The sequence below is a fragment of the Vicugna pacos genome, chromosome 5 (genome assembly GCF_048564905.1).
Source record: "Vicugna pacos chromosome 5, VicPac4, whole genome shotgun sequence".
In the NCBI taxonomy this organism is placed as follows: Eukaryota; Metazoa; Chordata; class Mammalia; order Artiodactyla; family Camelidae; genus Vicugna; species Vicugna pacos.
Genome location: NC_132991.1, coordinates 1,372,103 through 1,384,546, shown reverse-complemented (window position 1 = coordinate 1,384,546; position 12,444 = coordinate 1,372,103). Strand labels below are relative to the sequence as shown.

General features: G+C 44.9%; 1 protein-coding gene across 1 annotated transcript in view; it reads right to left on the bottom strand.

Moving 5' to 3' along the window:
* The window catches only part of NIPA1 (NIPA magnesium transporter 1), a 42,341-nt gene extending 37,681 nt beyond the window's left edge, over nucleotides 1–4,660 (bottom strand). Inside the window, exon 1 of the mRNA XM_072960750.1 lies at nucleotides 4,487–4,660. Within this exon, the coding sequence (XP_072816851.1) occupies nucleotides 4,487–4,649 (163 nt within the window). The 5' untranslated portion in view covers nucleotides 4,650–4,660. The remainder of the gene's footprint in view (nucleotides 1–4,486) is intronic.
* Nucleotides 4,661–12,444: the final 7,784 nt, after the last annotated feature.

Below are 12,444 nucleotides of genomic sequence, written 5' to 3'. Positions count from 1 at the left end.
CAGGTATGTCCAGGCGATGGAGCTACTCAAATGCTCTTAATGCGCACACTGCTTACTCTCACCTGGCTGTTTCTTATCGATGACCTCCCCTTGGGGCTGGACAGAGATCAGATAGGGTTACAGATTTTCAGATCTAGCAGTAGCTCTGGATTTTGTTACTTAGTGGAGGCCAAAGGTAAATGAGGTCAGCTCTGAATAATTTGAAGAAAGCTCAGAAAGTTTCATAAAACATCAGGTTCAGTTTTACCCTCTTCACTCCATGGTTACTCATAGCCAGTGGACAAGACGTGTGCCCGGACTTGAAGACCTGGGATCTGGGGGCAACACAGACAAGTGAAGAAGCCATCATCCCCCCGGCTTCAGGGGCAGAAGCAGGCAGAGGACAGGCACCAAGAAGACACATGGTGGGAGAGGAAGCTAACCCCATCTGTCAGGGTCCGGAGGGATCGCAGAAGCAGTGGAGACTAATCGCAGAGCAAAAGGGTGCAGATAACACGTGTCTGCCTCCTCTCTGGGTGGGGGGTGCATGTACCTAGGTGTGTGCCTGGGAGTGGAGGAGAGGCAAGGAGAAAATGTGTGTGTCCCACAGCCAGGGAGCACGCGCCCTTTGGTAACAAAGTACAGAACGCTTGGGACTAGCAGCCGGGGAGCCTGGATCCCAGTTTCCACTCTCAGGAGACGACTCACTCACTTTCCGAGCATCTTAACAGTGTGATTACATAGCTATGCTGTACTCCTCTCAGGAAGGAAACTATGAAATATGAAAAGAACTTTTTTTTTATTGGGGTAAAATATACAGAACATGAAATTTACCACTTCAACCATTATTAAGTGCTCGGTTCTATGGCTTTAAGCACATTCACCGTGTTCTACAACCATCACCACCACCCATCCCCAGGACTTTCTCATTTTTCCAAACGGACACTCTGTGCCCATCAAACACTAACTCCTCATCTCCCTTTCTTGCAGCCCCTGCAACCACCATTCTACTTTTTGTCTCTATGAATCTGACTATTCTGGGTACCTCACATGAGCGGAGTCACACAAGGTTTGTCCTTCTGTGACTGGCTTATTTCACTCAGCATCATGTCCTCAAGGCTCATCCATGCTGTAGCATGTGCCAGAATGTCCTTTCTTTTTAACGCTAAATAATATTCCTTTGAATGTATACACTCTCCGTCAGCGCATATTTGGGTTCTTTCCACCTTCTCTCTACTGTGAGTAATGCTGCTGTGAACAGGGGTGTGCAAATAATCTGTTCAAGTCCCTGCTTCCATTTATCTGGATAAATACCGAGAAGTGGAATTGCTGGGCCATACGGTAGTTCTGTCTTTATTTTTTTCAAGACCCTCCATGGTGTTTTCTGTAGCGGCTGCATCATTTTACATTCCCACCAAGAGGGGAATTCTGATTTCTCCTCATCCTCACCTACGTTTGGTATTTTCTGCCTTTTATTTTCTTCCTTTTAACAATAGCCATCCTAATGGGCATTAGGTGGGATCTCCTGGTTCTGATGAAAGGGATTTTAAAAATCTCTGTTTTAAAAAATCATTCTTCCTGGTCTAGGGTATTCTATATAGAGTTACTTAACCATACAGTTCTCCGAAGCCTCCAGCAAGTCCAAGCATATGACCCTTCTGAAACTGTCCCCACACTGTCTGAGGGCAGGACATCCCCTGCACTCGCCCCTAGGGAAGAGGCTCCGGGCCATCCTAGTCTAACCACTCGCACAGGAATTCTAATGTTGGAACTGGCTTCCTACAAACACCTTCACACCCGATGATTACCCTGTTTCCCTCGTCTAAGCTCTGCTTCAGCTGGGCTCTAACACTAAACAGACTACCCATGACCTTTGGCCCCACATGCCCCCCTGCCGTCTTCCCAACTGCAGAGTCCTTCAAAGCCACCCCAGGAGTCAGGCGGTTCACCTTGAACCTGTGCTGTGGACAGTGCTCCATTCACTGGGAAGGTCCTTCCCAGAGTGAGTGAAATCTGTTAACAGAGAAGGTTGTACCCCAGCCCCGCTCCCCACCAACATCACCAATAGAAGGGCTGTGACCAGACCGTGGCTCTCCTGAAGCTGAGACTTCAGAGAAATGCTGGCATATGGCAATGCACTGAAGTTGAAACTTTTAGTGAGACGGAGCTTTTTACACTGTAAGAAACCATCAGGTCTCCCTTAACACAAGAACTTGACTCCCCAGTTTTTAGCTACCTCCTCTTTCCTCCCATCTCCTGTATTTCAGTCATTTTAATAATGACCAACTCTGCAGCTTGTTAGCAGAGGTAGGAAAAGGTTTCACAAGGAGTGGATCCTTGTGTCTGTCCTGCCAAAGCGAGTACACAAGGATGGACTCTAACAATCCGTATCCTCAGTACCTACGACAGTCCCTGACACACAGCAAGAGTTTCGTGAATATCTGCAGAACAAATAAAACGAAATTTATCAAAACAAGACTATATATCCGTCAAACAACAAGGTCCTACTGTATAGCATAGGGACCTATGTTCAATAGCTTATACTAACCTATAATGAAAAAGAATATATATGAATGTAACTGAATCACTATACTGTACACCAGAAACTAACTCAATATTGTAAAACAATGTTACTTCAATTAAAAAAAAAGTCTAATATCTGTCTTCCACCACTATAAGCAACCCAGCTAGTTTGAATTAGCAGTGGTGGGTGGTAACTGGGGAAGTATGAAATTAGCAAAAACCACATTTTCACTTACTAATTTAAGGGCACAGTATGCAGGTATAAATCACTGTATCAATCTTTTTTTTTTCAGGTTGCTGCATTTTTTATTTTCTTATTCACTAATTCCCTTGAACATATAAGCTGAGCTGAAGTAACATACTTAGTTTTACTCATTGTATTTTGTTAACTCAAGTCTACATTCAAGTGTCTTTAGATTTTACCTATGTCTTATGGCCATGTGTCCTCAGACTCCTCCATAGTCTTTCAGATTTTACGACCTTGACAGGACTGGTCAGGTATCTTGCAGGCTCTTCCTGAATTCAGGTTTGTGTGAGGTTTCTCTCATGGTTAAACTTGATCATATGCCCAGCCTATCAAGTCACTGCAAACCCTCTGCCCACCCCTGGAGCCACAGGGACAGGTGCTCCCTGAAAAGTGCACTGCTTCCAGATGTCACCTTAGAGACAGGTCTGCATCCGAAGGAGACAGCACTTGGTTTTATTTAAATTTCAGGTACAGACTGCAATGTCTTTGTTGTTTTATATTTTCACTGGAGACTATCGGCCACTTTATCTCTTTCCTCACTTCTCCTGGCTGACCATCCAGGGCACTGGAGAAAGTTTCACTTGCAGTCTAGAATCTGAACTATTAAATGAGTTTACTTATTCTCAGACCTATGACCTGGCGGTCTCCTTCCCAGAGAGTTCCTAACACTATTCCTGCAGAACACAGTAAACCACCACAGGCTTTCTCAGGACTTCTGGACACGTTTACTTTCATCTTCAAAGCATGTACCACTTGCGTCCAGTAACACTCTCAGGCCTCTCCCAGAACAGGAGGCTGGCAAAGAAATCGGCTGCATCTCTCACCTTCCGCATTAATAAGTGGTATTTGGTGGCGCAGCCACCCAGAGACTACTCAGTTGGCCCATTTTTTGTTGTTTTAATCTGCCCTGCGTTTTCTTCACACTGAAGATCACTTGTAGTTGGGTGGGTCACATCTAAACCAGAGATGGCTCCGTGAAGGACCCCAGGAGCCACAGGAAAGCATGCACCTCTCGCTGGACCCTGAGAGTAGCGCCTCCTTGGCCCGCAGGTCCCACCCGGGCCTGCCTAGCGCACGGCTCGCTCTTCTGCACTGGCGTGGCCACTGCAGGGAGCGAGGAACCAGCAGGTCCTGCCTGCAAGTGCAACCCAGGCAAGCGCCACAGCAGGGGCAGGAGCCCGTCGCTCCTTCTTGGGCAGGCGTGGGGCTCCGACCACTCTGGGATAAACAGGAAGCTCTCCCTAGCAGCCGGTGGGTGCGGGTGACAGGGACACCTGGGCTCCAACCAGAGGGCAGGTCGGTGGGCTGCGCGGCTGCAAGGGGACTGAATCTGGGAAGGAGTTAAAGAGGTCAGCTGGAGAAACCCTGTAAAACTGGACAAGGCCTCTCCAGCCGCCGGGAAGGGAGAAAACCGGTGGCGGAGACACAAACCGTCGCTCAGGGCACAGCGGTGATTCTGGGGCCGCTTCTGGAGCTGCGGGAGGACGAGACGCGGCCGCGGTGGAGATGCTCCCGGCGCGCAGGGCCGCGTCCGTGCCGGCGCCTGCGGTGGGCGAGGGCCCTCCCGCCCGTCTGCGCAGCTCGCCCCTCCGAGGTGCCCGCCCCGTGTCCGGACCCGCGCCGGCAACGACCCGAGCCCACCCCCGCAACTTGCGGCCGCTGCCCTCCCCACCGCCGGGCGCCGGCTCCCTCCACGCACGCCCCCCCACCCCGAGGAGGGCTCGCGGCCCTTCCTACCTCGCCTCTTGGCGCGCACGATGCCCTTCTTCTGCAGCACGAACGTGGACCCGTTCACCAGGCTCGACACCACGGCCACGCCCAGGCCGAGCGACACGGCGGCGGGGCTCGGGCTGCGCGCCCCCTCCCCGGCCGCCGCCGCTGCCGCCGCTGCAGTCCCCATTCCGCCCGCGCCCGCCCTCCGCGCCTGCGCCTGCGCGCTCGCCCGCCGGGCCTGGGGGCGGGGGCGCTCCGCCGGCCGGACCCGCGCGGCGGTGGGGGGGTGGACCCCGGGCTCGGCCGAGGCGGGGTGGGGCCTCGGCTCCGGTGCCGCCGCGCGGCGGAGGGCGGATCCGGGGGCTCCGGGCAGAGGAATGGGCGGCGAGGAGGGCAGTGAGGATGAGGGCGTTGACAGCGGGGCGGTGGTGAGGAAAGGGGTGAGACGGTAGGTGGTGGGTGAAGGGGCGAGGTTCCCAGATTGGGCAAGTGCAAATACAGGACGCCCAGTTAAATTTGCATCTAGGTACATAGTTTTTAGTGGTTTTCCCATGCAATACCGGGGGCTAGAAGAGGGCAGGCAAACCCAGCCCTCGCTGGGTCACGGTCCCCACCAGAACCCCTGGTCGGGGGTTAGCAGGGAGCCATCCGTGGGGCCTGAAATAAGGGCGAGTCAGCTATGGACACTCAAATGGAACCACTGCATGAAGTCACTTACTTCCGCACTGGAGCAGTGAGCTTGTGACCACACCGGCTAATTCACTAATTTATTATTAATAAAATATATCAAAAATACAGAAAACATGGGGAAGTATTTTGAAATTAGTTAATCCCACAAGCCTAGGCTAATAGTTATTATTATAAGTGTTTTCTCACCTAAAGTACAATTCCAATTACGATATACAAAGTATCCTTTTAATTTAGTATATCATAATCATTTTTTACGTTGCTACGTAACGATAATTTAATGACGATATAATTTACTATGAAGTTAATTACCATAATTTGTCTAACTGTTCAGCTGCTGTTGGTGGTTAGGTTGCTACCAGTTTTTTTTTCCTATTATAAATGATGCCATAATAAATGTCTTCGTAAATTTTCAAACTTCTAAAGAGCATAAACCAGTACCTATACACAGCACTATTAGTTTATGAAGCAATATGAAATCATATACTATTTCTGTATGAAAACTTTTATACGGGAATGAATCCAGTCCGTTGCTTATTTTTTTGTTGCTGTTATGGTAACATATATATAGAACATGAAACTTGCCATTTTAACCATTTTCTAATGTACAATTCAGTGGCATTAATTACATTAACAATGTTGTGCCAACTCACTATGTATTTCCAAAATTTTTTCATCACTCTAAACAGAAACTCTAACCATAAGCAGTCATCTCCCATTTCTCTTTCCCCCTAGTCCCTGCTAACTTCTAATCTAATCTACTTTCTGTTTCTAGATATTTCATGTAAGTGGAATCACACAACATCTGTCCTTTTGTGACTGCCTTAGTTCACTTAGTGTAATGGTTTCAAGGTCCATCTGTGTTACAGCATGTGTCATTGCTTATTATGGCTGAGTAATATTCCATTGTATGTATATATGGTAGTTCCCCTTATGCAAAGTTTCATTTTCGTTGGTTTCAGTTACCCGAAGTCAGCCGGGGTCCAAAAATGTTAAATAGAAAATTCTAGAAGTAAACAATTCACAAACTTTAAATTGCACGCATTTCCAAGTAGCGTGATGAAATCTTATGCCTCCTGCGTGGCACGAGAATCGTCCTTTTGCCCAGCGTATCTCATCCACTTACTCCTTTAATAGCATCTTGGTTATCATATTGTCTACTAGGTGTCACAGTGCTTTTGCTCAAGTAACCCTTATTTTACTTAAATTGGCCCCAAAGTGCAGGAGTAGTGATGCTGGCAATTTGAATATGCCAAAGGGAAGCTGTGAAGTGCTTCCTTAAAGTGAAAAGGTGAAAGTTCTTGATTTAATAAGGAAAGAAAACAAAAATCATATTCTGAGGTCAATAAGATCTACGGTTAGAAGGAAGCTTCTATCCATGAAATTATGAAGGAGAAGGAAATGGAAATTGATGCTAGTTTTGCTGTCACACTTCAAACTGCAACAGTTATGGCCACAGTGCATCTGAAGTGTTTGATTAAGATGAAAAAGGCATTAAATTTGTGCAATAGGATATTTTGAGAGAGAGACCATATTCACTTTTATTCCAGTATATTGTTATAATTGGTCTACTTTATTACTGTTGTTGTAAACCTCTTTCTGTGCCTAATTTACAAATTAAACTTTATCATAGTTATGTATATATGTATGCATAGGAAAAAACAGCCTATCTAGAGTTCAGTACTATCCGAGGTTCCAGGCTTCTGGGGGTTTGGAGCGTATCACCTACAGGTAAAGGGGGATTACTGTACAACAACATTTTATCTCTTCATCAAATGTTGATGGACACTTGGGTTGTTTCCACCTTTTGGCTGTTGTGACATTGCAATTACCATTGCCGTGAAAGTATCTCTTTGACTCTCTGACTTGAATTCTTTGGGGTATTTATCTAAGGGTGGATATATATCTAAGTGGAATTGCTGAGTCATACGGTAAATTCTATGTTAGCTTTTTGAGGAACTGCCAAAATTTCCATAGCCACTGCTGTATTTTATGTTACCACCAGTAATACACAAGGTTTCCAATTTCTCCACATTCTCACCAATACTTATTGTTTTCCCATTTCTGTTTTTTTTTTTTTTAAATCCTGGTGGGTATGAAACACTGTCTGCCAGGAAAGCTTGCCTGATCCTAGGAGGCCAGAGGTTTTATATGTGGTCAGTCACACACCAAAAATTTAAGGAAATCAAGTGTTTGGCATAAACCATATTGTTTGTACAATTTAGACACAATGAACCACTGATTTTTTAAACACCTTTATTGTGATATGATTCCTGCATAGTAAACTACACATATTTCAGATGTATAATTTGATGAATTTTGATAGATGTATATACCCATGAAACCACCACCACAATCAAGATAGCTGACATTTCCATCACTCCCCAAGAGGGGCAAATTTCGAATTTCCAGTTTATCCCTTCCCACCCGCTTTATCCCTGGTAAACATAAGTTTGTTCTCTATGTCTGTGAGTCTGTTTCTGTTTTGCAGGTAAGTTCATTTCTGTCCTTTTTTTAGATTCCACATATAAGCGATATCATATGGTATTTTTCTTTCTCTTTCTGGCTTGTTTCACTTAAAGTGACGATCTCCAGGTCCATCCAAGTTGCTGCAGATGGCATTATTTTATTCTTTTTTATGGCTGAGTAGCATTCATATATATATATATATGAATATATATATTCTTCTTTATCCAGTCTCTATCCATGGGCATTTGGGTTGTTTCCATGTCTTGACTATTGTAAATAGTGCTGCTATGAACATTGGGGTGCATGTGTCTTTTCAAATTATATTTTTCTCCAGATATATGCCCAAGAGTGGGACTGGTGGATCATATGGTAAGTTTATTTTTAGTTTTTTAAGGACCCTCCATACTGTCCTCCGTAGCGGCTGCATCAATTTACATTCCTACCAAGAGTATAGGAGAGTTCCCTTTTCTCCACACCCTCTCCAACATTTCTTGTTTGTGGACTTTTGAATGATGGCCATTCTGACTGGTATGAGGTGACACCTCTTTGTAGTTTTGATTTGCATTTCTCTAATGAAACTCTCTTATCAGTTAGGGAAATAGATAATGATGGACTTGTGGGAGGCCTAACTAAATCCGGGTTCCCAGACACTAGCCAGTGGAAAACTTTGCAAGCAGACCCCTCTCAGGACAGTAGTCTCAGTCCTGCTATGCTAGCTCTTCTGAGCAGCATCTTACAGTCAAATTCTTATCATGGAGTTTTCTCTTGTTCACTGGGTAACATTACCTTCCAGACTGGTTTCTTTATCTATCTATCCATCTATCTTCTGTATCTATCCATGTATCTATGTATCTGTCTGTCTATCTTTCTACATCTGTCTTTTTCTTTTCTTTGTTTTTCCCTTTTTGCTGTTGTATGTTTGCAATAATCGCCTCCTCTATACCAGAAATCAACTAAAGACAGGGAAGTATGCTCAAAAAAGGTATTAGACTAGATAAACTAGAGATTACAAAGCCAACAGACTTATTCTATTCATTTTAAAAGCAGGAGAAACTCAATTCTCACTCAGAAATACTACTTTTATTTTACACACAGAACTAGCAAGCTGTAAACTTGATCAGAACTGCCTAAAGTATTGTCTGGTGGAAAATGTTATTAGATAGGCTATGGACAACTGGGTGACCATACAGAAAACATTAGCTTGGATCTATTTCTCATAATTTATAGTCAAATAAATCCCAAGTGGATGAGTTTTTTTTAATGCTGAAGAGTCTCAGTCCACATCTTGATTTCAGCCGTGTGAGACCCTAAGCAAAGGATCCAATTAAGCCACACGGAGTCCTTACCCACAGAAGCTGGGATAATAAATACTTTTTAAGCCTCTCAATGTGTTGTCATTTGTTATAACTAATGTGGTCTGCTAGCTTCTTTGTGGTATAATTTTATTTTTTTACTCTATCTTTCATATTACCTATAAACTGGATGCTACTTCTACACATTTGATTAGATTCCAGTTCTACTTTTTAATATTAAAAATAGGACATAGATGGTGCTAGTGGTTTTATTTCTATGGCACCAAATCTGGAGGCACCCATGTGTGTATAGACTATTCCATTAAGTGAATACAACACGATTTATCTGTTCCCTTATTGATGGACATTTAGGTTGTATCCACTTGGAGACTATTATGAATAAAAATGGCTATGCACATTCTTACACAAGTCTCGTTGTGGACATGTGCATTCATTTCTCTTGTGTACACCCCTAGGAGTGGAGTTCTGGAGAGAAGGTGTATGCTTAGCTTTAGTAGAAACTGCAAAACAGCTTTCCAATGTGATTGTAGCACTCTGTACTCCCACCATTGTTTGACATTTCTGGTACCGCATCTTTACCAACACTTGGTATAACACAGTATTTAACTTTTTTTTTTAACAGCAACATTATTTATAATTGCCAAGTTATGGAAGTATCCTAAGTGCACATCAATATTGAATAGATAGTGGAGATGCAGCATGTATAGATATGTAATGGAATACAGCTTACCCATAAAAAAAGAAGGATATTTTGCCATTTGCAGCCCTTCATTCACTTTTTTTTTCACTTCAAAAACCAGAATTGTATAACTGGCAGAGACATTTCCATTACATCAAAAACAACAAAATACCTAGAAATAGACTTAACCAAGGAACTTACCTAAACTTTGAAAACCAAAATGACACAAAGGAATGGAAAGATTTCTTGTGCTCTTGGATTGGAAGAATCAACACTATCAAAATGGCCACATTACCCAAAGCAACCCACAGATCCAACACAACCCCTATCAAAATACTCACGACATTCCTCACATAACTAGAACAAACAATTCCAGAATTTATAAGAAACCACAAAAGACCCCAAACAGCCTAAGCAGTCTTTTGCAGGTCTCTCTCTTTTTTTCTCTTTCTTCTTCTTGTTCTCTTTTCTTATGGTTTGATGACTAGAGAAGGTCCTTTAACATTTGTTGAAAAGACACAGTATTTAACTTTTAACAGAGATTAAACACTGGAAAGATCCAAAGTGGTATGCCTGTTCCCAAGGAATACTCAGTGAAGTACCAATTTTGTTCATCTAATTCTGGTACTAAAACGCATGATGCAGCCAAGTTGGAGAAGGAAGCCTGACAAAAGCGTCCCAGTGAGACACATGTCCCATACACTCAAGTCCCAGAAGGAAGAGCAGTTGAAGGGGTTCCTTCTGGGCACGCTGGTCTCTAGTGGCCTTTCTTGCTTGGAGGCGGTGGGGGGAGTGGGTGACCAGAAAGCAGTGTCTCCTGCCCCACCCTCCACTGAGGGGCCAGCGCCTTGACTTCTCTTTTAGGATTTATGAAATCCATAGGTCCTTGGTATTTATTCATTATTGATATTTATTCATTAAATATGGTTGAAAGCAAGGTCTTCCCAGCTCTGTTGGGTGATAGGTCCGCATGAAGAGAGCTGGGGCTGACAAGGGGTCCTTTCCTGGAGGAGGCAGCCCTCTGGTCAGAGTCTTTGGGCCTCCAGGTCTGGTGACCGAGGTGAGGCTCCTGAGGGAAAGCCTTCTTGCCTGGGAGAGGGAGCCCGTCAGGGTGACCCCAGCAGGCCCCAGGGCCTGTCATGGGGCCAAGGGGCCTTGAGAAGTCAGTGTTTGGCCCCATTGTAAAGGGCACCCAGGCTTTGAGGATATGTAACTCTAGGCCAAGTCAGGCAGCTCTGAGCAGGGCTGAGGCAAGTAGAGGGAGGCCTGGTGGCTCTGACCTTGAAAGAGGCAGAGGCCTCCCAGGCACAGGTCTAGGCAAGTCTTGGGCACCTGCTGTATGATATCTAACCACACCCAGGAATACTGACCCCCACACCAGTAATAGGTTTCTAGAGCTGAAAGGGTCACCTGTTCTAAAACAACCCACCCATTTTACACAAACTGGAGGCACCATGGGGTCAGCAGCAGCCTGTTGGGAGCCATGGCAAGTGGACTGGATTTCACTAAGTGCAGTGGTAGTCTCTGAGGAAAGCTTTATTTTTGGAAAAGAGAGGATAAATATATTTTAAGGTGATATGGGTAGTTCAAAATGAGGTTTTGAGCTAGACCCACTAAAATGTTTTTTATATGTGAAGAATTTCCCACCTCCAAAACTCTCCCAGCATTTCTACTGAGGTTAACTACCCAGGTAAAGAGAAGAAAGAATCCTTTGTGGGGAGTGAAATTTATTATTTTATTTAAAAAAAACACTTTTATTATATGATTCCTGTATAGTAAACTACACATATTTCAGATGTACAATTTGATGAATTTTGACAAATGCATACACCCATGAAACCACCACCACAATCAAGATAGCTGACACTTCCACCGGGGAGTGAAATTTAAATGCCTTTGATTGTACATAGCTATCTGTCCTTTTTGTTTTTGTGGTTTATTTATTGTGAAATGTAACACATATAGAAAAGTAGCTTGAACAAATGCACAGTGAATTAAAGTATTATCAAGTCAGTTCCCAGCTAACCACCTCCCAGACCAAGACCTAGATTGTTGGCAGCAGCCCAGAAGCACCTGCCTCCTTCCACTTCATAGCCACCTCCTCCCAGGCTGGAGGGGACTCTCGCCCGCTTTTCTCTACGGTTTATATCCTAAGGGTAGTGCAGGGCTCAGAAAAGTATGGCCTCTGGACCCAGCCGGACACCCAGCTGGTTTTAATATAGTCAGCTCTCGGTATCCACGGGTTCCACACCTGTGTCTCTGATGCGGGAAAACAGATGTGGGGCGTGAGGAGGGCCATGTTCCAGGTCTTGCGGGAGCCCCTGGGACGGGCCCTGCCAAGGGTGGGTCCTTGGCTTCGCACAGGAGAGAATTCAAGAGCGAGCCACAGTTGAGTGAAGGTAGATTTATTCAGAGAGATACATTGAAAGGCAAGAGAAAGGTCACGAGGTGTGGGGGTTGGGTGCTCAGATTAAAAGTACGTACACACTCCACAGAGTGCGGGCCGTCTCTGAAGGGGGAGGGAGGACAGCCGCGAGGCGCCCTGTTGCTGGTTTTTATGGGCTTGGTGGTTTCATATGCTAATAAGTGGAAGGACCAGTCTAAGGGGGAGGGGCTTGGATTCCCAGGAAGTTGGACATTTCCCACCCTTTGACCTTTTGTGGCTAGTCTTGGGGCTGCCAAAGTGCCTGTGGGCGTTATTCACCATGTTAATATATTACAATGAGCGTACAATGACGCTCAAGATCTACTAGAAGTTAAATCTCTCTTCATCCTGAGCCTCAAGGCCTACTAGGGGTTGAATCTGTCACCATTTTGATGTTAATTGCTGTGGC